General features: G+C 41.8%; 2 gene segments (V, D, J or C); both read right to left on the reverse strand.

The window, feature by feature from the left end:
• Positions 1–256: 256 nt before the first annotated feature.
• LOC130364146 (Ig heavy chain V region 3-6-like) lies at positions 257–1,865 on the reverse strand. The segment is given in 2 exon segments: positions 257–660; positions 1,820–1,865. Coding segments are annotated over 2 exon segments (450 nt in total).
• A 20,724-nt stretch (positions 1,866–22,589) lies between these two features.
• Positions 22,590–23,520, reverse strand: LOC130277050 (Ig heavy chain V region MC101-like). The segment is given in 2 exon segments: positions 22,590–22,972; positions 23,062–23,520. Coding segments are annotated over 2 exon segments (462 nt in total).
• Positions 23,521–25,563: the final 2,043 nt, after the last annotated feature.

Here is a 25,563-nt window from a genome sequence, read left to right on the forward strand (position 1 = left end):
CATACCTGGTCTGCACCCTCAAAGAGGTTCACTCGTTAATTCAGTGTGTAGGAAGCTTAACCCTTTGGCTAGCGGAGCGCAGCAGTGCCTGATTGCTTTTGTTTCTGCATAATTGTTACCAGAAAAATATAGGTACACTTAACCAAGCTTATCGAACCTATCGGCAGGTAGAACCATGGGGAGTCTCAACAGTTAAAAATGTGTTCCAAAATAGATCAGGGCATTATTGAGGACTTACTACCTACAGATTTAAATATTACAAAAAGGGTGAATATTCACTTTCAGATACTAGGGATGCATTAGTTACTGTACATGTCCTCAGTTCATCTGTTACACTGTGTTTCATTCTAGCACAATAATATTTCCCAGATTCTTCAGGTTTCACTCCAGTGAGTTTGAAATAAACTTCTCCTTTATTTGTGTCTCTTGACAGTGTCAATCGACCTTGAACCGATGGATTGTATGCTTTGTACTCATCATAATCTAGTCTTCCCAACCATTCTAAACCTGCTTGATTTGTTTGGCGGATCCAGACTACAGCATACATGGTAGCGCTATCAGTCAGGGAGGCTCCAGTCACTTTACAGGTCATGTCCAGAGTCTCTGATGGTCTCACAATCCCAGGACCAGACTCCACCATAGAGATCTGTGAAGTGACACCTGGAAATGAAGAGTTATACATTGAATAACATAAAGACAGTATTTCAAAAGAACAAGAAAACCATTGCTAAAAAGCAAAGGTTACTTACATTGTAGAGCTGATATAACAAAGAGTAACCACAGGAGATTTCTCATATCTGGTCTGTGGTACCGGGGGATCTCTGATCAGGATTTAATGTGAGGGATACTGCTCAGTGAAGATATTCTAGAGACTGTTCTCCATTTAAATAAGAAGGAATTTGAATATATTTACATAAACACTGCAAACTTGAATTAAAGTATCCTCTCACTGGCACAACCCATGTTATAAGAACAGTGTTTATGTGTTATGTAACATTATACAATACATAAAATCTTGACATTGACAACTGAGGCCTCTAGTGTAAAATGAAAGAGTTTGGGAAGAAAAAGGAAATGGCTGACTATTAGTTTTACACAAGATAAATGCATCATATTTTCAATATATGTTTGGTTTTCTCCGGGTACTCCATATTCCTCCCTCTTACAGAAAAAAAAAACATATTGAAGGGTAAATTGTCTCTGGGAACTCCTGTGAGTAACCTGTGTGTAACCATGGAATACGCTGTGAAATATGCAACAAGAAATAAACCAAATAAAAATGAATATGCAATGGTGCATAACCATGAATTTAAATTATTATTTCACATAAATAGCTGAGCAACTGTGAAATTGATTGTTGAAAGATACTATAGCACATTACAGTGGTCCCTCAACATATGATGGTAATCCGTTCCAAATTAACCATCGTTTGTTGAAACCATCATATGTTGAGGGATCTGTGCAATGTAAAGTATAGGAAGTTATATTCACCTGTCCCCACCGCTCCGGACCCGTCACCGCACACGGGGCACCGTAAACAGCTATCCGGTGGCAGCTGAAGCAGTCTGCGCTGCCAGATAGCCGTTTATGCGATGGCCCCGACATATAAAAGCATTGTATGTTGATGCTGCCTTCTCTGAGAGGCCATCGCATGTTGAAATTATCATATGTCTGATGGTTTTACAGTCTCAGGACCAGACTCCACCATAGAGATCTGTGAAGTGACACCTGGAAATTAAGAGTTATACATTGAATAACATAAAGAGACAGTATTTCAAAAGAACAAGAAAACCATTGCTTAAAAGCAAAGGTTACTTACATTGTAGAGCTGTTATAACAAAGAGTAACCACAGGAGATTTCTCATATCACTGTCGGATCGGGGTCGGGGGGGTCACTGTATTTTCCAGGAGAGTTCAGTGGAACATTGGGCCCCTGAGAAATTTGATTTGGGGTTCCCAGGAAGACAGCAATTACAAGAGATTGCATTCATAGTTGACATGCGCAATTCGGTTCGGCACGAATGTCTAATTTACCGAATTTTACCGTTTTCGGACATTCGGACCAATCCGAATGCACGAAAACATATTTTGAACATTCCCGAATAGCCACGATAATACGAATAGCACAATAACGAATGCATTTGTTATTTACCGAATGCATGCAGTAAATAACAAATGCATTCGTTATCCATAAACGAACGTAAAGAATTCATTCTAATAACAGAAATAATAAAAAGAATACAGATACGGTTTGATTTTTCAGATACATTCGGTATTCGGGTACATTCGGTAAATCTTTTTATTCTTTTTTGGACTTTAGCGATCCTAAAAAATTATGGAGATACCTTTTTTATTTACATTTCGTAGGGTACCATAAAAAAATCATAATAAAAAAGATACAGTAGTGATGGAAAAAATTGTATCTAACGAAATGTATCTTTTTTTTATTATGAAATGTTTACTAATTTTTAAACAGGGATCAATTTATGTGAGCGGGTAAAGCACTAAAAATGTAGCCGACAATGATAAAAAAAATTTGTGTGCGTGTTTTTCACTTTTTTCTTATACATTTTTTAGGTAGTACTACTACTCCCAGCATGGAACACACTCTTCCATGATGGGAGTAGTAGTTACCTGCACTAATTGACAGATCACTGGGGTCCCTTGCGATCCTCTTGTATAATGTATAGATGCGGCGGCTGCTCTTCTATGGTCCCCTGCACTCACTTATATATACACATATTCATATTTCCCGCAGAGCTGTGATTGGTCAGATGGTTCCAGCCAATCACAGCTCTCTGTGAGAAATAGGAATATGTGTATATATACGGCCGTGCAGGGGACCATAGGAGAGCGGCCGCCGCATCCATACATTATACAGGAGCATCACAGCGGGCGTCAGGAGTGATACCCGCAGTGATCTTTCTTTTACTACAAGTACTACTACTCCCAACATGGAGTACACTCTGCTCCATGCTAGGAGCTGTAGTATCTGCATTAATAGACAGATCGCAGCGGGTGTCAGAAGTTACACTTGCTGCGATATGTCTATTAATGCAGGTACTACAGCTCCCAGCATGAGTGTGCTCCATGTTGGGAGTATTAGTACCTGCAGTAAGGGACAGATCCCAGCAGATGTCACTTCTCCTGACACCCGCTGCGATGGTCCTTATGTGAATGTCGGGATCAGCTGTTCTCAGGGCTACAGAGTCGGGAGAACAGCTGACGCTGAGCCGTAGGTATACATCGTATATCTACTGCCCAGCAAGAACTTACAGTGAGCCTGCAATGTGTATACAGTATACACATTGCTGGCTCACTTAACCCCTTGCTGAGCTGTGCGCTATGCGCAAGCCCAGAAAGGGAAGAGTTAACTTACACTGCTGGACAGTGTAGGTTAACCCTTTGGGCGGTATACACCATATACAGCTATCTTTAGATAGCTGTATATACAGTATACAGAAGACGAAGTCCGCTTCCACAATCAAGAGTCCACAATCTCTTAGGATCGCTAAAGTCCCAAAAAGAATAAAAAGATTTACCGAATGTACCCGAATACCGAATGTATCCGAAAAAAATCAAATCGAACACCCGAATACCGAATGTATCCGAAAAATCAAAACCGAAAATATTACCGGACCGAAAAAATTTTCAAAAACGAAAAGACGAAACGAAGTGACATTTTTTCTAGTGCCCAAGTCTAATTCATAGTAGGCATAAGATAATGACAAGGTCAATTCCATCGTATTTTTAGTCCTTTTTTTTTTCCCAACTAAGGGTATTAATTACAAAACACCCTGCTTTGACAGCACCCTATTACTGGACTGCATATTGATGCATAGCACATTTGTCTCAGAAATGTAAAAACTAAATGTATTTCAAAGATCAATAAGTTAACATATTTTCTTTAAACTCTCATTTTATTATAAATCAAGAAAAAGTATATAAAAAGTTTCATAAAGTATCCACATCAGAAGATGAGTTCCCATCATTCATTTCTTAAAGGAGAACTCCAGTCATAACTTACTTATCCCCTTACTTATCCACAGGATAGTGGATAAGAAGCTGATAGTGGGGGATCAGACCACTGGGACTCCACTTTGATCCCGGAAAGGGACCTGGCTCTCAGTAAGGAGCGTGTGCTGCAGGCAACACATGCTTCATTCATTTCTATAAGAGTGCCGAAAAGTGCTCAGACATTACCAGCGCTCCCATAGAAATTAATGGAGAGCGTACCTTCTACCGGTAGACAACACATGCTCCTCACTGACAGCTGGGGTCCCATTCCGGAGTTCGCGGGGGTCCCAGCAGTCAGACCCCCCCATATTAAGCTACTTATCCCTATCCTGTGGATAGATGAATAGTTAGTTTTGGCTGAAGTTCTCCTTTAATTTCTTCTTCCTTTCCCTTATAGATACATACAGTAGATGCTGTACTGCTATTAAATGAAGATCATTTTCAATTTACATAAAGAATTCAATAATCAGTATTATACTAAGAAGCTGAGCAATAACATTACCATTGTTTAAATACATTATTTGTTCTACACACTGAAAATAATTGCCATTCATTGGTTGTTTACTCTAGTAACACTGGAAGTGTTGAGGACAATTTTGGAGTCAGTTTAGTCGATGTGAAGTGAAAACATGTTCAGTAAGTTTGAATGAACTAAAAAGACACGATCAATAAACAATAAGAACAGTATGAACAGTACTCTGATGTAAGAGATATGATTGATCTGCATTAATTGAATAATATGGTAGAAGTGATCTAATAGTCTAAGTTATAGTGAGACCTGTAAGTATAGTGAGACATTCATGAAATTCGCTGCGAGTTACTAACCAGGGAATGATGAAAAATATTATCTGCGTTTTCTTATATTGCTGAATGCAAATCCTTTATTTGCATATTAGGCTCCACCAGCATTATATAACACAAATGCAAGCAATATGCAACAATCAAGAGTCAGCCAAAGCTAAATACAAAATACACAAAATATTTCCACGCAAACTGACAAGCCAGGCACAGAGAAAATATTTAGAAAAGCAACCAAGAGGCCCAAGGAAACTCTAGAAAAGGGAGCTACAAAACGGAACTCTTTGGCCTTAGTGCAAAACTCTACATGGGGCGGAAACTTAACACCGCCCACCCCCCTGAGCACACCATCTTCTCTAGTACTGGAAACTATTCAGCATTGATAGAAAGATGGATTGAGTCAAATAGAGGGTAATCCTTGAAGAAAATGTGATGCAGTCTGCAAAAGACTTGAGATTGAGTTGGAGGTTTATCCTTCAGCAGGCCAATGACCCTAAACATACAGCCAAAGCTACATTAGAATGGCTTAGATAACAGTACAGTAACATAGTAACATAGTTCATAAGGTTGAAAAAAGACCAGAGTCCATCAAGTTCAACCTATATCCCTAATGAGTCCCTACTGAGTTTATCCAGAGGAAGGTAAAAAAAAACTTCATACTAGAGGTAAAAATTCCTTCCCAACTCCAAATATGGCAATCAGAATAAATCCCTGGATCAACCTTCTGTCCCTATAAATCTAGTATACAGAACCTGCAATGTTATTATTCTCCAAAAATGCATCCAGACCCCTTTTAAATTGTTTTACAGAGTTCACCATGACCACCTCCTCCGGGAGAGAATTCCACAGTCTCACTTCTCTTACAGTAAAGAACCCTCGTCTGTGCTGGTGTAGAAACCTTCTTTCTTCCACACGTAGAGGATGCCCCCTTGTTATAGATACAGTCCTGGGTATAAATAGATCATGGGAAAGATCTCTGTACTGTCCCCTGATATATTTATACATAGTTACTAGGTCTCCCCTAAGCCTTCTTTTTTCGAAACTAAATAACCCTAATTCTGATAATCTTTCTGGGTACTGTAGTCCTCCCATTTCCCGTATTACTCTGGTTGCTCGTCTTTGAACCCTCTCCAGCTCCACTATATCTTTCTTGTACACTGGTGCCCAGTACTGTACACAGTATTCCATGTGTGGTCTGACTACAGCAGTATAATTATTTCCTTGTCGTGGGCATCTATGCCCCTATTGATGCACCCCATAATTTTAGTTGCCTTGGCTGCAGCTGCCCGACACTGGTCACTACAGCTAAATTTACTGTTAACTAAAACTCCCAAGTCCTTTTCCACGTCAGTCGTCCTAAGTGTGCTCCCATTTAATACATAATCCCAGCCCCGATTTTTCCTCCCCATGTGAATTACCTTACATTTATCAGTGTTGAACCTCATCTGCCACTTCCCAGCCCAAGCCTCCAACCTATCCAGATCCATTTGTAACGGTGCCCTGTCCTCTATTGTGTTTACCACTTTACAGAGTTTAGTATCATCTGCAAAGATTGCTACTTTACTATTCAACCCCTCTACAAGGTCATTAATATATATATTAAATAGAACAGGATCCAAGACTGTCCCCTGTGGTACCCCACTAGTAACAGTCACCCAATCAGAATAAGTACCATTAATAACCACCCTCTGTTTCCTATCACTGAGCCAGTTACTTACCCACTTACACACATTCTCCCCCAGCCCAATCCTACTCATTTTATGCACCAACCGTTTATGTGGCACCGTATCAAATGCTTTGGAAAAATCCAGGTATGCGACATTCAGCGATTCCCCTTGGTCCAGTCTGGAGCTCACCTGATCAGGTTAGTTTGACAGGTCAGATCCCTCATAAAGCCATGCTGATATGGTGTCATACATTTATTTTTATCAATATACTCCAAACTAGCATCTTTTAGAAAATCCTCAAACAATTTACATACAACAGAGGTTAACCCCTTAAGGACGGAGCCCATTTTCACCTCTAGGACGAAGCCCTTTTTTGCAAATCTGACCTCTGTCACTTTAAACATTAATAACTCTGGAATGCTTTTAGTTATCATTCTGATTCCGAGATTGTTTATTCGTGACATATTCTACTTTAACATAGTGGTAAATTTTTGTGGTAACTTGCATCCTTTCTTGGTGAAAAATCCCAAAATTTGATGAAAAAATTTAACATTTTGCATTTTTCTAACTTTGAAGCTCTCTGCTTGTAAGGAAAATGGATATTCCAAATAATTTTTTTTTGGATTCACATATACAATATGTCTACTTTATGATTGCATCATAAAATTGATGAGTTTTTACTTTTGGAAGACACCAGAGGGCTTCAAAGTTCAGCAGCAATTTTCCAATTTTTCACAAAATTTTCAAACTCGCAATTTTTCAGGGACCAGTTCAGGTTTGAAGTGGATTTGAAGGGTCTTCATATGAGAAATACCCCATAAATGACCCCATTATAAAAACTGCACCCCCAAAGTATTCAAAATGACATTCAGTAAATGTTTTAACCCTTTAGGTGTTTCACAGGAAAAGCAGCAAAGTGAAGGAGAAAATTCAAAATCTTCATTTTTTTACACTCGCATGTTCTTGTAGACCCAATTTTTGGATTTTTACAAGGGGTAAAAGGAGAAAATGTATACTTATATTTGTAGCCCAATTTCTCTCGAGTAAGGACACACCTCATATGTCTATGTTAAGTGTTCGGCGGGCGCAGTAGAGGGCTCAGAAGTGAAGGAGCGACAAGGGGATTTTAGAGAGTAAGTTTTTCTGAAATGGTTTTTGGGGGGCATGTCACATTTAGGAAGCCTCTATGGTGCCAGAACAGCAAAAAAAAAAAAAAAACACATGGCATACCATTTTGGAAACTAGACCCCTTGAGGAACATAACAAGGGATAAAGTGAGCCTTAATACCCCACAGGTGTTTCACGACTTTTGCATATGCAAAAAAAAAAAAAAAAATTTCACAAAAATGTTGGTTTTCCCCCAAATTTCACTTTTTTTTTTAAGGGTTAATAGCAGAAAAGACCCTCCAAAATTTGTAACCCCATCTCTTCTGAGTATGGAGGTACCCCATAAGTGGACCTGAAGTGCACTGCGGACGAACTACAATGCTCAGAAGAGAAGGAGTCATATTTGGCTTTTTGAGAGCAAATTTTGCTCGGGGGGCATGTCGCATTTAGGAAGCCCCTATGGTACCACAACAGCAAAAAAAAAAAAACACATGGCATACCATTTTGGAAACTAGACCCCTTGAGGAACGTAATAAGGGGTACAGTGCGCATTTACCCCCCACTGGTGTCTGTCAGATCTTTGGAACAGTGGGCTGTGCAAAATTTTTCATTTTCACGGACCACTGTTCCAAAGATCCGTCAGACACCAGTGGGGTGTAAATTCTCACTGCACCCCTTATTACATTCCGTGCGGGGTGTAGTTTCCAAAATGGGGTCACATGTGGGTGTGTTTTTTTTTTCGTTTGTCAGAACCGCTGTAACAATCAGCCACCCCTGTGCAAATCACCTCAAATGTACATGGTGCACTCTCCCTTCTGGGCCTTGTTGTGCGCCCCCAGAGCACTATGCGCCCACATATGGGGTATCTCCTTACTCAGGAGAAATTGCGTTACAAATTTTGGGGGGCGTTTTTCCCTTTTACCTCTTGTGAAAATGAAAAGTATAGGGCAACACCAGCATGTTAGTGTAAAAATTGTTTTTTTACACTAACATGCTGGTATAGACCCCAACTGTTCCTTTTCATAAGGGGTAAAAGGAGAAAAAGCCCCCCCAAATTTTTTAGGCAATTTCTCCCGAGTACGGCGATACGCCATATGTGACCCTATTATGTTGCCTTGAAATACGACAGGGCTCCAAAGTGAGAGCGCCATGCGCATGTGAGGCCTGAATTAGGGACTTGCATAGGGGTGGACATAGGGGTATTCTATGCCAGTGATTCCCAAACAGGGTGCCTCCAGCTGTTGCTAAACTCCCAGCATGCTTGGACAGTCAATTGCTGTCCAGAAATGCTGGGAGTTTTTGTTTTGCAACAGCTGGAGGCTCCATCTTAGAAACACTGCCATACAATACGTTTTTCATTTTTATTGGGGAAGGGGGGGGGGGTGGTAGGGGGGGCAGTGTACTTGTGTATATGTAGTGTTTTTCTCTTTATTTTATGTTAGTGTAGTGTAGTGTTTTTAGGTTACATTCACACTGGCGGCGAATTACACTGAGTCTCCCGCTAGGAGTTTGAGCTGCGGCGAAAAATTTCCCGCAGCTCAAATTTGTAGCGGGGAACTAACTGTAATCTGCCGCCAGTGTGAATGTAGCCTGTACATTCACACGGGAGGGGGGTCAAAACTACAACTCCCAGCATGCACTGACAGGCCATGCATGCTGGGAGTTGTAGTTTTGCAACAGCTGGAGGCACACTGGCTGGAAAACCTTGAGTTAGGTTCTATGACCTAACTCAGTATTTTCCAACCAGTGTGCCTCCAGCTGTTGCAAAACTACAACTCCCAGCATGTACTGATTGCAGAAGGGCCTGCTGGGAGATGTAGTTATGCAATGGCTGGAGGCACGCAAGTACAACTCCCAGCATGCCAAGACAGCCTTATGCTGTTCCTGAATGCTGGGAGTTGTAGTTTTGCAAGATTTAGAGGGGTTCAAGTTGTAAATCACTGTCCAGTGGTCTCAAAACTGTGGCCCTCCAGATGTTGCAAAACTACAACTCGCAGCATGCCCAGACAGCAAACTGCTGTCTGGGCATGCTGAGAGTTGTAGTTTTGCAACATCTGGAGGGCTACAGTTTGAGACCACTTAGTGATCTACAACCTAAACCCCTCTAAATATTGCAAAACTACAAGTCCCAGCATGCCCACACAGCAAACAGCTGTCTGGGCATGCTGGGAGTTGTAGTTTTGCAACATCTGGAGGGCCACGGTTTAGAGACCACTGTAAACTGTGGCCCTCCGGATGTTGCTAGGCAACAACTCACCTAGCAGGACCCGGAAGTATTGCTGCCGCCACCGCTGCACGTGGGGGAGGATCGCGAATGGGGATCCGGGATCCAGGTAGGGACCTTCGGCGCCGACCTTCCCTGGACGGTTCCCCCGTTTTGCCCAGACACCGATAGGTGATCAAAGCGAGGGAACCGAACTTTAACCCCCCCTCCCCCGGTCTGCTATCGGTCAGTCGCTCGGCCGACCAATAGCAGGGATAGGAGGGGTGGCACCCCTGCCACCAAACTCCTATCCCTTTAGGGGGATCGAGGGTGTCTCGGACACCCCCGATCCCTCTTATTTTCCTGGGTCACCAGTGACCCGTATGACCCGGAATCGCGCAGATCGCAGGTCTGAATTGATCTGCGATTTGCGCGCATCGCGGTCATGGGGGGGTCTCAGGACCCCCCTCGGCGATGTGCCGGGATGCCTGCTGTTAGATAACAGCAGTCATCCCGGCCCGATCACCACTACCGGTGACGCGGCGCTCCCGGGAACCCCGCGACATACATGTACGTCGCCGCGCGCCAAGTCACACTTCGCGGCGTCGTACATGTACGTCGCTCGTCGTGAAGGGGTTAAACTAACAGGCCTACAATTCCCAGGGTCACCTTTTATCCCCTTTTTAAATATTGGCACCACATTTGCCATGCGCCAGTCCCGGGGGACAGGCCCTGTTACTGTAGAGTCCATGAATATTAAAAATAGGGGTCTGTCTATCACATTACTTAATTCCTTTAGAACACAGGGGTGAATGCCATCTGGACCTGGTGATTTGTCTATTTAGATTTTTTGTAGGCAGCACTGTACTTCTTCCCTGGTTAGACAGGTGACTTGTAAAGGGGAGTTTACCTTATCTCGCTGTATTTCACCTGGCATTTCATTTTCCTCGGTGATCCCTCAAATTACAATGGTCTCAACATACAATAGTTTCAACATATAATGTTTTTTTCTGGACTATTGTAACTTGAAACCAGACTCAACATAACAATGCTACGGACAGTCCAGATCTGCAAATCGTATCAATGGCTGGAAGAATTGACCAATTAGAATGGACATTCACTGGTAAAACACCTGTATTACTGAAGCGTTTGCACTGAATTCCTGTCTGGTACAGGAAGGTATTACATGTTCTGTACTCTTTACCTGTGCCACACTTAGCTGCTCCTTTGGACACCAGGTAAAGGCAGCTCCATTTTAAATTTTTAGGACATTGCTTATACTGTCCAGGACCCTGAAGAAGCTCCTGTCCTCTACATAGACAGTGATTTACAGTAAGGACTTGCTTTATCTGTATCTACTTATTTTTACTTAATCTTCACATTTTCCTATTTTTGGATGACATTTTGGTGGCTTCAGAACCAATTACCAGCAAAGATTTTCACCGTCCTAGGCGAAACCTCAATTTGACGCCCCTCCCCCCCCCCCCCCCCCCAACCAGGGTGCCTCCAGACAGGGTGCCTGTTTCCCAACAAGGGTGCCTCCAGCTGTTGCAAAACAACAACTCCCAGCATGCCCACACAGCCAAAGAAATGCTGTGAGTTGTAGTTTTGCAACAGTTGGATGCTCCCTGGTTGGGAAATACTGAGTTGGGAAATACTGACACACCCCCCCCCCTCCCCTCCAGAAAGTTAGAAAGTTACTTTACTCCAAGGGTGATATCTGCAGTTTGCAGGGGATACTCTTTCTCTTCCTGGAGGCAGGGGTGGGTGTCCGGGCCTGTGGTGAAGCAGGAAACAAAGCACAGGCCTGCACCAACAACAGTTCAGCACAGAAGGGAGTGAGAGAGGAGAGGAGCGACCCTCTCTGCTCTCTTCTCAGTCAGTGCAGCATGGCCCCTGCGTGGATTTTAAAGGGTTGCAAGCTATTACTTCACCTCTGAGAGCGGGAGACACATACGGCTCTAGCTTACTGTACTGACAGTGTGTGAATTGCTCAGTGAGAGAAACTTAAGTGTACTGACACTGGGAAGTGCGCCCCCCTAGAAAGTGTGCTATAGGTGGCAGCCTCATTTGCCTATAGGAAGAACCGGCCCTGATTACCAGGTTTCCATAGAGTTATGGTCGAAACATACAATGGTTTCAACATATATTGGCCATCCTGGAACCAATTAATATTGTAACTTGAGAGACCACTGTATGTTACTGTTCTAAAGTGGCCCAGTCAACACCTAGACCCAAAGCCAATAGAGAATGTATGGCATAACTTAAATGTTGCTGTTCACAGACGGTCTCCATCCAATATGACTGAGCTTTAGCTTTTTTACCAAGAAGAATGGACAAACATTGCATCTTTAGATGTACAAAGCTGGTAGAGAAATCCCCCAAAAGACTGCAGCTGTAATTGTAGCAAAACATGGTTTTACCAAGTATCGACTGGGTGGGGTAAATACTTGCATCCAAGCGATGTCAACTTTTTTGTTCTCAATATTTTTTTCTAGCAATAAAAGGTATTTTGCACATTTGAAGTACTATGCATGTTGTGTTGATCAAATAGTAAAAGTTTATTTAAAAATTTACTTATATAAACACTCTTAAGATGGTGGGCACACATGCAAAAATTATTGATCACACAATCTCACTCCTGAGACCTGCTGTGATCGCTAGTTATCAGCCAGGAAAGCCAGTATAAAGGTACGTTCAGACGAGCGGATTTACAGCATATTTTACGCTGCTGATACGCCACTGAAGGACCTCTGTATTCTGCCTTTACATGTGCCTGCTAGGAGTGACAATACGCGTTACGTGCAGACACACTGAAGCGATGTGCGAGTCGCACCTCGCGGCCGCTCCCCCTGCTCTATGAGCTAGGCCGAGAGCTGCCGCGATGTTCGAGCAAACTGCGCATGCGCGCGGCGACTTGCACATCACAGTGTGTCTGCTCATAGTGGCGTATAGCCGCTCTGAGCAGGCACATGTAAAGGCAGCATACAGAGGTCCTTCAGCGGCAGATACGCAGCAAAATATGTGCTGTAAATCCGCTCGTCTGAATGTACCCTAACTGTGCAGCTAGCTCTCCAGCCGGCCAGCAGAACCAATGAAAAGAGGTCAGATCTGTCAGCTGACTGGGGAGCGAGTGTCATTTCTAAAAATAATTACACAAATTTATGAATTAACCCATACAAATATATAAGCTTAGCCCAGTAGTTAACGCATCAGTTCTATGGGAAAATATCAAAGCAGGTTTGTAATGGCTCCTATTTACTGTTCAGTATTATTCTTTTTCTTGTGTCTTTCTTATTTTATTTATTGCCTGGTAGACACAGCTGGATTTTGTATGATCTCCTCGTTGCTTTGTTGTATTGTGTCTCTTGCACAATAATACATTCCAGAATCCGCAGCCTCCATGTTATTAATCTGGAGTTTAACCTGCTTCTTGGCATTGTCTTTCGAGATTGTGGTTCGGCTCTTCAGTGAATCAGCATAAGCAGTGCCACCACCACTTCACACTACTCCAATCCATTCCAATCCTTTCCCAGGGGTTTGTCTGACCCAGTGCACATGATAGCTGCTTAAAGGGGTACTCCCACCCTAGACATCTTATCCCCTATCCAAAGGATAGGGGGATAAGATATCTGATCGCAGGGGTCCCGCCGCTGGGTACTCTCCAGCGCTTCCGGACAAGAAACAGGTGGGTGCCACATGCAATATTGCGGGGGTACCCAGCGGCGGGACCCCCGCGATCAGACATCTTATCTCCTATCCTTTGGATAGGGGATAAGATGTCTAGGGTGGGAGTACCCCTTTAACTCAAATCCAGACACTATACAGGTCATTTCAAGTGGCTGTGAAGGTTTTACTAGACCTGGACCTGACTTCTTTAATGTCTGACAGATGACACCTGAAGGAAAGAGAATACAGTATATAAGACAAAATATTTATAATAGTTCCAATTAATTTAAGGAATACAACAAAAACTAATCCAATATCTTACTTATTGGGAAAAACACCAAGAGAAGTAATATCATGTCCATTGTCACTGATACAATGTAAGAACCTGTAACTAGATAACTGAGCTATAGAGATCCAAACATTTATATTTTAAATTCAAAACATATACAGTGGTCCCTCAACATACGATGGTAATTCGTTCCAAACGAGCCATCATTTGTCGAATCCATCGTATGTTGAGGGATTCGTGCGATGTAAAGTATAGGAAGCTGTACTCACCTATCCCCGCCGCTCGCAATGGTGTCCCCGCCGCTCGCGATGGTGACCCCGGGCCTCCGCTGGGCTCTCCTGGTCTTCTCCGGTCCTCCGCTGTCTTCCGCAAGGCCTTACTGGGCCTGCATAACAATGTCATTACGCCGCTGCGTACGCCATTCCTATTGGATGACGTGCGCAGCAGCGTATTGACGTCATCGGAGAGAGCCGAGAAGACACTGGAAGACCAGCGCTGGACCTGGAGGGCACCCCGGAGCATCGTGGAGGGGTAAGTAATACTTACCGCACCACACGGGGAACATTAAGCTGCTATCCGGCAGCAGCTTAAGCATTTTGCGCTGCCGGATAGCAGTTAATGCGATGGCCCCGACATAAAAAAGCATCGTATGTCGATGCTGACATCGACATGCGATGGCCTCTGAGAGGCCATCGTATGTCGATTTCATCATATGTCGGGGCCATCGTAGGTCGGGGGGTCACTGTATTTGCATAACAGCTCCACCTCTGGTTCCAGTGCTGAACGTAGGATTTTATAAACTACGGGTATCGTATTTGTTTTTCCTTATTACATATTTGTGGTTTACAGGATTACATAAAAGGTCTGCTTTCTCCTAGATACCGCAGCAGTGATACAGCTGAGGTGAATCGGGCTTAGCTGCAATATTACACAGAAAATGTTTGCATGTTGAATCTTTATTCTCCTAAAAGCAACCTGCAGGGTGAAACCACTGCAAGAGAATAAATCGAAACAATAGTGTCCAAAGAAATAATAGAATCCCCAAAATAAGAAGACACTATTACAGAAATTACTCAAAAAATAAATCATTCTTTATTAAAAAATGACATCATATTAAAATGATACAGTATAAAATATTGGCACAGTCAACAATCCCTGTATTAGACACAGACTATGGAAGGCTAACAGAGCAAAAATAGTATTTGGGATTTATCTAAATAACCCACTCCTTACGAGTACAAATAGCAGCATGATATGTAAGTATATCACATTAACCCCTTAGGGACTCAGACCATTTTCACCTTAAAGGAAAACTGTCACATGTTCGCTCCGCACTAACCACAGGTACTGACGTATAGTGCGGGGGACGCTGATTCATATGATCCCTACCTTGCCCGGATCGTCGCGCCGTTCGCCCGCAAACTTATTTTTTCTATACATGCAAATGTGGCTCTAACTAGCACTGGTGGGGCTTTCCGGAGACTAGTGGCATTGTGACGTCAGCACTGCCTGTCCGCAGCGTTGCCCGCTTACGAATATTCATCCCCCCTCCCTCCAGCTCTCCCTCTCCCCGTCGCTCTTAACTGGTCTTCACTGCGCATGTCAGGAAGCGGCACATGCGCAGTGAAGACCAGTTAGGTGTGGTGGGAAGAGGGAATGCCAAAGGGAGGTGGATGAATATTCATAAGCAGGCAGCGCTGAGAACGGAGTGGCACAGATGTCCAGTTACAGCCACATTTGCATATTTAGAAAAACTAAGATTGCGGGTGAGTGGCCAGACAGATCCGGGCAAGGTAGGGATCATATGAATCAGCATCCCCCGCACTATCCGTCAGTACCTGTAGTTAGTGTGGGAGTGAACATCTGAAGGTTTTTCTTTAAAGGGGTACTCCGGTGGCAAACTTTTTTTTTTAAATCAACTGGTGCCAGAAAGTTAAACAGATTTGTAAATTATTTCTATAAAAAAAAAAATCTTAATCCTTCCAGTACTTATTAGCTGCTGAATACTACAGAGGAAATTCTTTTCTTTTTGAAACACAGATCTCTCTGCTGACATCACGAGCACAGTGCTCTCTGCTGACATCTCTGCCATTTTAGGAACTGTTCAGAGCAGCATATGTTTGCTATGGGGATTTTCTCCTACTCTGGACAGTTCTTAAAATGGAGAGGGATGTCAGCAGAGAGCACTGTGCTCATGATGTCAGCAGAGAGCTCTGTGTTCCAAAAAGAAAATTTCCTCTGTAGTATCCAGCAGCTAATAAGTACTGGAAGGATTAAGATTTTTTAATAGAAGTTAGTTACAAATCTGTTTAACTTTCTGGCACCAGTTGATTTAAAAAGAAAAAAACAGTTTGCCACCGGAGTACCCCTTTAACCCCTTGAGGACAGAGGGTTTTTCTGTTTTTGCCTTTCGTTTTTTTCCTCCTTACCTTTTAAAAATCATAACCCTTTCAATTTTGCACCTACAAATCCATATGATGGCTTATTTTTTGTGCCACCAATTCTACTTTGTAATGACATCAATCATTTTACCCAAAAAATCTTTATTGATCGAAGTTTTTGATCGCTTTTATTTATTTTTTCATTATATTAAAAGTGATTGAAAATACACTATTTTGGACTTTGGAATTTTTTTGCGCACGTAGGCCATTGACCGTGCGGTTTAACAAAGATATATCTTTATAATTTGGACATTTCTGCACGTGGCGATATCACATATGTTTATTTTTATTTAGACATTTTTTTTTAAATGGGAAAAGGGGGGGGGGATTCAAACTTTTATTAGGGAAGGGGTTGAATGGTCTTTATTAACTTTTTTTTTTCACTTTTTTTTTTGCAATTGTATAGCTCCCATAGGGACCTATAACACTGCACACACTGATCTTTTACATTGATCAATGCTTTCTCATAGGAAACCAGTGGTCAATGATTCTGCCGCTTGACTACTCATGCCTGGATCTCAGGCACTGAGCAGTCATTCAGTGATCGGACGGCAAGGAGGAAGGTAAGGGACCCTCCTGCTATCCTACAGCTGTTCGGGATGCCGCGGTTTTGCCGTGGCGATCCCGAACAGCCCCAACTTTGAACGACGCGTCTAAAGGGCTAATAGCGCCCAGCACTGCGATCCGTGCTGTGCGCTATTAGCCACGGGTCCCAGCCGTTGTAAGAGGCCGGGCCCAACCCACTATGATATAGAAAGGGAGTGGGCGAAGAGCGTACAGGTTCTGTCCCCAACAGGTTAAGGACTCAGCTCTTTTTTGCAATTCTGACCACTGTCACTTTATGCATTAATAACTCTGGGATTACTCAGAGCTCACTGCACCCCTTATTACATTCTGTGAGGGGTGTAGTTTCCAAGGTGTGTGGGGGGGTCCACTGTTCTGATGCCATGGGGGCTTTGTAAACGAACATGGCCTTCAATTTCAACCAAATTCTCTCTCCTAAAGCCCAATGGCGCTCCTTCTCTTCTGAGCATTGTAGTGCACCCACAGAGCACTTAACATCCACATATGTGGTATTTCCATACTCAGAAGTAATGGTGTTCCAAATTTTGGGGGGCTTTTTCTCCTATTACCCCTTGTGAAAATGAAAAATTTGGGGTAACACCAGCATTTTAGCAAAAAAAAATTAAAGTTTTCATTTTTACATCCAACTTTAATGAAAATTTGTCAAACACCTGTGGGATGTTAAGGCTCACTATACCCCTTGTTACGTTCCGTGAGGGGTGTAGTTTCCTAAATAAGGTCACATGTGGGTGTTTTTTTTTGCATGTCAGAACCGCTGTGCAAATCACCAATTTAGGCCTCAAATGTACATAGTACGCTCTCACTCCTGAGCACTGTTGTGCGTCCGCAGAGCACTATATGTCCACATTTGGGGTATTTCCGTACTCAGGAGAAATTGCGTTACAAATTTTGGGGGTCTTTTTTTCCATTTACCTTTTGTGAAAATGATGCCAGCATGTTAGTGTAAAAAATTTTTTTTTTTCACAGGTGTAGACCGCAACTTTTCCATTTCATAAGGGGTAAAAGGAGAAAAAGCCCCCCAAAATTTGTAACACAATTTCTCCCACGTACGGAAATACCCCTTATATGGCACTAAAATGTTGCCTTGAAATACAACAGGGCTCCGAAGTGAGAGCGAGTGCCATTTGAGGCATGAATGAGGGATTTGTATGGGGGCGGACCTGGATGCTAGAATTACACCGCCACCACAAATACCCTACAGCAATGTTTCCCAAACAGGGTTCCTCCAGCTGTTGCAAAACTCCTAGCATGCCTGGACAGTCAATGACTGTCCGGCAATGCTGGGAGTTGTTGTTTTGCAACAGCTGGAGGCTCCATTTTGGAAACACTGTCGTGTGAGGGTGTGTGTGTATATGTATGTGTATATGTAGTGTTTTACCCTTTATTTTGTGTAGTGTAGTGTTTTTAGGGTACAGTCACACGGGAGGGGGTTCACAGCAAGTCTCCCACTTGGAGTTTGATCTGTGGTGGAAAATTTGCCGCAGCTCAAACTTGCAGGGGAAACTTACTGTAAACCCCCACCCGTGTGAATGTACCCTGTACATTTGCATGGGGCGGGGGGGGGGGGGGGCACAAACCTCTCCAGCTGTTGTAAAACTACAAATCTCAGCATGGACTGACAGATCGTGCATGCTGGGAGTTGTAGTTTTGCCACAGCTGGAGGCACACTGGTGAGGAAACAACGAGTTAGATAACCACAAACTCATGCTTCCCCACCAGTGTGCCTCCGGCTGTTGCAAAACTGCAACTGCCAGCATACACGGTCTGTCAGTGCATGCTGGGAGTTGTAGTTTTACAACAGCTGGAGGCACACTGGGTTCTGTTACCTAACTCGGTGTTTCCTCACCAGTGTTCCTCCAGCCGTGGTAAAACAAACTACCAGCATGCACTAATAGCTGAAGGGCATGCTGGGAGTTGTAGTTATGCAACAGCTGGAGGCACGCAACTACAACTCCCAACATGCCGAGACAGCAGATTGCTGTTTGTGTATGCTGGGAGTTGTAGTTATGCAACATTTAAAGGGCCACAGTTTAGAGACCACTGCACAGTGATCTCCAAACTGTGACCCTCCAGATGTTGCAAAACTACAAATCCCTGCATGCCCAGACAACAAATGGCTGTGTGGGCATGCTTGGAGTTGTAGTTTTGCAAGATCTGAAGGGCCATAGTTCTCCAGGCCACTTACCCAGATCGTCGACGCTGCGCCACCGTCGCCATGACCACGCCATGATCGTCACCACCGGATGATGTCATTGCCGCCACCTGGATGGGGTGAGCTCCACCATTCCCCCGCTCTGCGCAGACACCCATGGAGCAGGGGTACTGAACGTTAACCCCCCGCCCCCTGGAAAACAAGTGGAAAACAAATGTTTTCTATTCAACTGGTGCCAAAAAGTTAAACAGATCTGTAAATTACTTCTATTATATAATCTGAAGTCTTTAAGTACTTATCAGCTGCTGTATACTGCAGAGATAATTGTGAAGTTATTTCCATTCTGACCACAGTGCTCTCTGCTGACACCTCTGTCTGTGTCAGGAACTGTCCAAATTAGATGCATATCCCCATAGAAAACCTGTCCTGCTCTGGATAGTTCCTGACACGGGCCGAGGTGTCAGTAGAGAGCACTGCTGTCAGACTGGAAAGAACTTATAGTATATCTGTAGTATACAACAGCTGATAAGTACTGGAAGGGTTAAGATTTTGTAAATAGAAGTCATTTACAAAACTATTTGGCACCAGTTGATCAGAAAAAAATGTTTTTTTCTCCAGAGTACCCCTTTAAGTAATAGCATTAATTGAAGCAGAGGGTTAGAATAGCCCGGTACCAGTCACATAACAAGCCTTACCAACAGTGTGTGCCAACCACAACCTATGTTTTACTCCATTGGGCTGCCTCAGGGTGCATGGCTAACTTTGAGTCTCATGTATTTATATGTAGTTGTCATAGACTAATCCCATGTATCCCAACAAACACACCATTCACAATGAACCAATCATCCCAGGTTTAATAAAAGTATCTATTCAGTTTGCCGCCACTACCCTGCTGTCTAATCAAGAAAGTGAATAAGTAAGACCCAGTGATTTCATCAAGCTAGTTAGTACGTACAAGATCTCGACTCTCACGGGATCACGACATAATCCAGCGGCCACATAATCAGGGCTAATCATGTGATCGGCGGGTATGTGATCCAGCGGGAGCCCGAGGCCAAGTATTGCTATGGTACGTCCCGGCCGACGTCAGTATATTATATCGACACAAAGAAGATAGTTATAAAGCACATGTGCATAGAAATGAAGTGAAATTGAGGTGAAGTGAATGTAAGAAAAAGTGATCATGCACAACGTAAAGATGAACGTGAGATGAATGCACACAGTGCTAGTGACATACTTACCAACATTAGCATTTTGTAAATATATATATGTATATATATATATATATATATATATATATATATATATCATATACATATATATATATATATATCATATACATATATATATATATATATATATATATATATGTATATATTAAAGCATCAAATTAAATAGTATAAGTATAATAGGTGTAATCTAATAGGGTAAATAGGAGATAATATCAGTATCATTTAGCACAAATCATAATACATATATAAAATATAATAAAATAAGTGATCTGTGTCAAAAAAATTTGATATATAAAAATTATATGAAAGGTGATAATAAGCCAGAAAAAAGTGGGAAAAAACACTCAGTTGTGTAACGTGTGTGCCTAATATTAATCCAACAAATAATGTGAAGTATATAAAATCTCTATCATAATAGTAAGAGATTATCAATAAATAATGATATAAAGTGCATGAAGATATATAAAGCTTATTATGCAATAGGTAACAGGATCATAATATGAAATCATAATAACAACATTTTTTTTTTTTTTTTTTTATATTCAAAAAGGGAAGGAGGATATGGTCCAATCAAGAGAGCTATAAAGAAGGAGAGAAAAATGATAGTAAGTGAGATCATACAAACATCACCACAAATAAAATAACTTAAAAACAAAACCCAGAAGGTTAGACTATATACAGATCAGGACAGTAAATAAATTACATGAATAATCATAGAAATGGAGCGAAACTGACATGGTCATTCAATCTATTAGGTGTTAGTGTACATAATTTATATATCCATTTAATTTCATGTTGGGCCAGCAGTTTCTTCCAATCTCCACATCTAGGGCTAATCAAGACCCGGTCAATGCCCCTTACCCAGAATCCTTTAGGGTCACATCCACGTAGTTCCTTAAAATGTCTTGGAATTGTGTTCAGTCCCAAAATGTCATCTTCATTGGTTGCAGCTAGAATCCCCAGCACATGTTCGCGTACCAGTCTTTGTAGTTCTCTATTGATAAGTTCTATATAAATCAAACCACAAGGGCATGTGGCATGGTAAATAACCCCAATTGTATTGCAAGATATGTTGTGTGTGATGTATTCTTTACCATGGGAATCCAAAAAAGTGTTGGTTGTCTTAATTTTGGTGCAGGCTACACATTTACCACAACCCCATCTTGGTCCACGTGAACCAAATGCTTCTTCGGGTCTTGTGCCTACATATTGGCTATGGACCAGCATATTTCTTAGGTTGGTAGCCCTCCTATATGTGACTGATGGGCATTTTTGGATATAGAGATCCAAAATAGGGTATATCCGCAAAGCATCCCAATATTTCTGTAAAATCTGGGGAACTTCATTGCCCTGTGCATGGAATTTGGTAATGAATCTCACCTGCGTATCTTTCTCCTGTCATTTTGTATACTGTAATAAAGAATCCCTCTTGAATATTTAGCCCTCCAGTTAGCCTGTTGGATGGACTTTTCGCTGTAGCCTCGTTAACGAAAGCGAGAACCCAGTTCTTTGGCCTGTTCTTCAAAGGCTTGATCCATTGAGCATATTCTGCGTATCCTTGTCCAATTGGGATGCTGTGGATCAGTTTTCCAGGATGAGAAGAGTGGGCCTGTAAAAGTGAGTTTACAGCCGTAGCTTTCCAAACAAATTTGACTGAATATATCCTTCATTATCCTCATAAAAATTCACATTTAGAAAATCCATGTTATGACGACCAAACTTGTAGGTTAACTTTATGTTTAGGTCATTGCTATTGAGATCTTCCATAAATTAATGTAGTTCAGTGACTTAGCCATGCCATATAAATATGATATCATCTATAAAACAGGCCCAACACACGACCCTATCAATTATTGGGTGTGGATTGGTGAGAAAAATGGATCTCTCCCAGAAGCCAAGAAATTAATTTGCGTACGCAGGCGCACAAGTCGCGCCCGTCGCGGTGCCTTGTAGTTGGACATAAAATGTATTGTGAAACAAAAAGAAGTTGTGGGTGAGTATAAATGCCAACAGTTTGATAACAAACTAACCGAATTCTGGGCTGTAATCCATCATGGAAAGAAAAAAACACACCACTCAAAGGTCATCTGTGTGTCTTATAGACATGTACAATGATTGTACATCACATGTGACTATCCAGGCATCCGTATCCAATTGGATATGTTCCATATGATGAAGAACATCTGTTGTGTCCTGCAGGAAGGAGGGTAATGTTTCAACACTCTGCCGGAGAATATGATAAATCATTTTGCAAGCAGGTTCACAAAGGTTATTGCAGCCAGGTGGGTTCTGTATTTGTTTGTGTACATAGGTAAATAAGTAGAACGCTGTAAGCTTCCCCAGTAGTTGCTGCATCAGTTCTATGAGAAAATATCAAACCGGTACTCAGTTGGTTTATAATGGCTCCTATTTAATGTTCAGTAATGTTCTTTCTCTTGTGGTTGTTTTGATTACTTCCTTTTAGACACAGCTGGATTTTGTTCGATCTCCTCATTGCTTTGTTGTACTGTGCCTCTCGCACAATAATACACTCCAGAATCTGCAGTCTCCATGTTATTAATCTGGAGTTTGACCTGCTTCTTGACATTGTCTTTTGAGATTGTGGTTCGGCTCATCAGTGAATCAGCGTAAGCAGTGCCACCATAACTCCATGCTGCTCCAATCCATTCCAATCCTTTCCCAGGTGCTTGTCTAATCCAATACATATGATAGTTGGTAAACTCAAATCCAGATACTATACAGGTCATTTCAAGTGGCTGTGAAGGTCTCACAAGTCCTGGACCTGACTCCTGTATTGTCTGACAGATGACACCTGAAAGAAAGAGAATATATAAGACAAAATAGTTTATAATAGTTCCAATTAATTTAAGGAATACAACAAAAACTAATCCAAGAACTTACTTATTGGAAAAAACACCAAGAGAAGTAATATCATGTCCATCGTCACTGATACAATGTAAGAACCTGTAACTAGATAACTGAGATACAGAGATCCAAACATTTATATTTTAAATTCAAAACATATATTTGCATAACAGCTCCACCTCTGGTTCCAGTGCTGAACGTAGGATTTTATAAACCCCGGGTATCGTATTTGTTTTTCCTTATTACATATTTGTGGTTTACAGGATTACATAAAAGGTCTGCTTTCTCCTAGATACCGCAGCAGTGATACAGCTGAGGTGAATCGGGCTTAGCTGCAATATTACACAGAAAATATTTGCATGTTGAATCTTTACTGTATTTTTCTACATTTAGGATATTATTGCTGCAATTTTCCAAACTCACAGTAAAAATACCAAATTTGCACAAGTACATAATTTAGCACCTCTTTGCCACAATTTGAGAAAAATCATGGCAAAAAATAAATAAATGCAGCAAAAAAAAAAAAAAAAAAAAAAAGCCAAACATATTTGTAAATCACTTCTATTAAAAAAATCTTAATCCTTCCTGTACTTATTGGCTGCTGAATACTACAGAGGAAATTCTTTTCTTTTTGGAATGCTCTCTGATGACATCACGACCACAGTTCTCTCTGCTAATGCTATTATAATAATAATAACGCTTTATTTATTGTTGTCCTTAACCACTGAGCCACCATGCTGTCCTTAGCATACATCTGCTATGCATGGTTGCTAAAATGGACAGAGATGTCAGCAGAGAGCACTGTGTTCCTGATGTCATCAGTGTTCCAAAAAGAAAGGAATTTCCTCTGTAGCATTCAGCAGCTAATAAGTACTGGAAGGATTAAGATTTTTTAATAGAAGTAATTTACAAATATGTTTAACTTTCTGCCACCAGTTGATTTAAAAGAAAAAAGGTTTTCACCGGAGTGAAAGGTTTTCACCGGCGCTATATGACTAGTATTGTGAGTGTGCATGATATTGACAAAACAAAACTGAGTGGTTCTTTAATAAATAAGTTTAACTTAAATATTTCTCTGAGGCAAATTCATCAAATACTTTTTATTAAGAACACCAATGGCCATTTCTTAGTGGGGCATGAAGTAATCTCACACCCCCTCCCATAGACATTAATGGAGGGGGTGTGGCATGGGGGCGTGGCGTGGGTTTTCCGAGACTGGAGCAGCAGCCCGGCAGAGAACGGCAGGTGTCTGCACAGAGATTGTGGGGGGTCCCAGTGGCGGATCAGACATCTTATTCATATCCTTTGGATAGGGGATAATATGTCTATAGTTGGAATACCCCTTTCACGCCTTAGCGACCACGGACGTATATTTATGTCTGAGGCCGGCTCCCACGATAGCGACCATGTGTCATATCGGTTCGGTCCCGGCATGTAACTGAAGCCGGGACCCGGGGCTAATAGCATGCGGCATCGATTGAGGTACCGCGCGCTATTAACCCTTTAGACACGGCGTTCAAAGTTGAACACCACATCTAAAACGAAAGTAAAACCTTCCTGGCTGATCGGGACCACCGCAGTGAAATGTGGTGTCCCGATCAGCTAGGACGCGAGTGGAGGGTCACTCACCTTCTTCCAGCACGTCCGATCGGTGATTGATTGCTCCAAGCCTGAGATTCAGGCTTGAGCAATTGACCGCCGATAACACTGATCAATGCAAAGCTATGGCTTTGCAGTGAACAGTGCTGGCAATCAGTGTATGCAGTGTTATAGCCCCCTATGGGGGCTATAACATTGCAAAAAAAAAAAGTGTAAAACAAAAAGTTTCTAAATGTGATTTAACCCTTTCCCTAATAAAAGTCCAAATCACCCCCCTTTTCCCATTAAAAAAAAAAAAAACATGTAAATAAAAATCAATGTAAAGATATGTGGTATCGCGGCGTGCATAAATGTCCAAACTATAAAAAATATCATTCATTAAACTGCACGGTCAATGGTGTATGGACAAAAAAATTCCAAAGTCCAAAATAGCATATTTTTGGTCACTTTTTATATCATGAAAAAATGAATAAAATGCGATCAAAAAGTCTGATTAATACAAAAATGAAAGCGATAAAAACTTCAGATCATAATGCAAAAAATTAGCCCACATACTGCCCCATATGCAGAAAAAAAAGTTATAGGGGTCAGAAGATGACAATTTTAAACGTATACATTTTCCTGCATGTACGACAAAATCCAACCTATATAAGTAGGGTATCATTTTAACCGTATGGACCTACAGAATAAAGAGAAGGTGTCATTTTTACCGAGAAATGCACTGCGTAGAAACAGTAGACCCCAAAATTTACAAAAAGTTTTTTCTTCAATTTCCTCACACAATGATTTTGTTTTCCGTTTTGCCATAGATTATTGGTTAAAATGACTGATGTCACTGCAAAGTAGAATTGTTGGTGCAAAATATGGATTTTTAGGTGCAAAATTGAAAGGGTTATGATTTTTAAAAGGTGAGGAGGAAAAAACAAAAGTGCAAAAACG

This window comes from Hyla sarda, chromosome 1 (genome assembly GCF_029499605.1).
Source record: "Hyla sarda isolate aHylSar1 chromosome 1, aHylSar1.hap1, whole genome shotgun sequence".
Taxonomy (NCBI): domain Eukaryota; kingdom Metazoa; phylum Chordata; class Amphibia; order Anura; family Hylidae; genus Hyla; species Hyla sarda.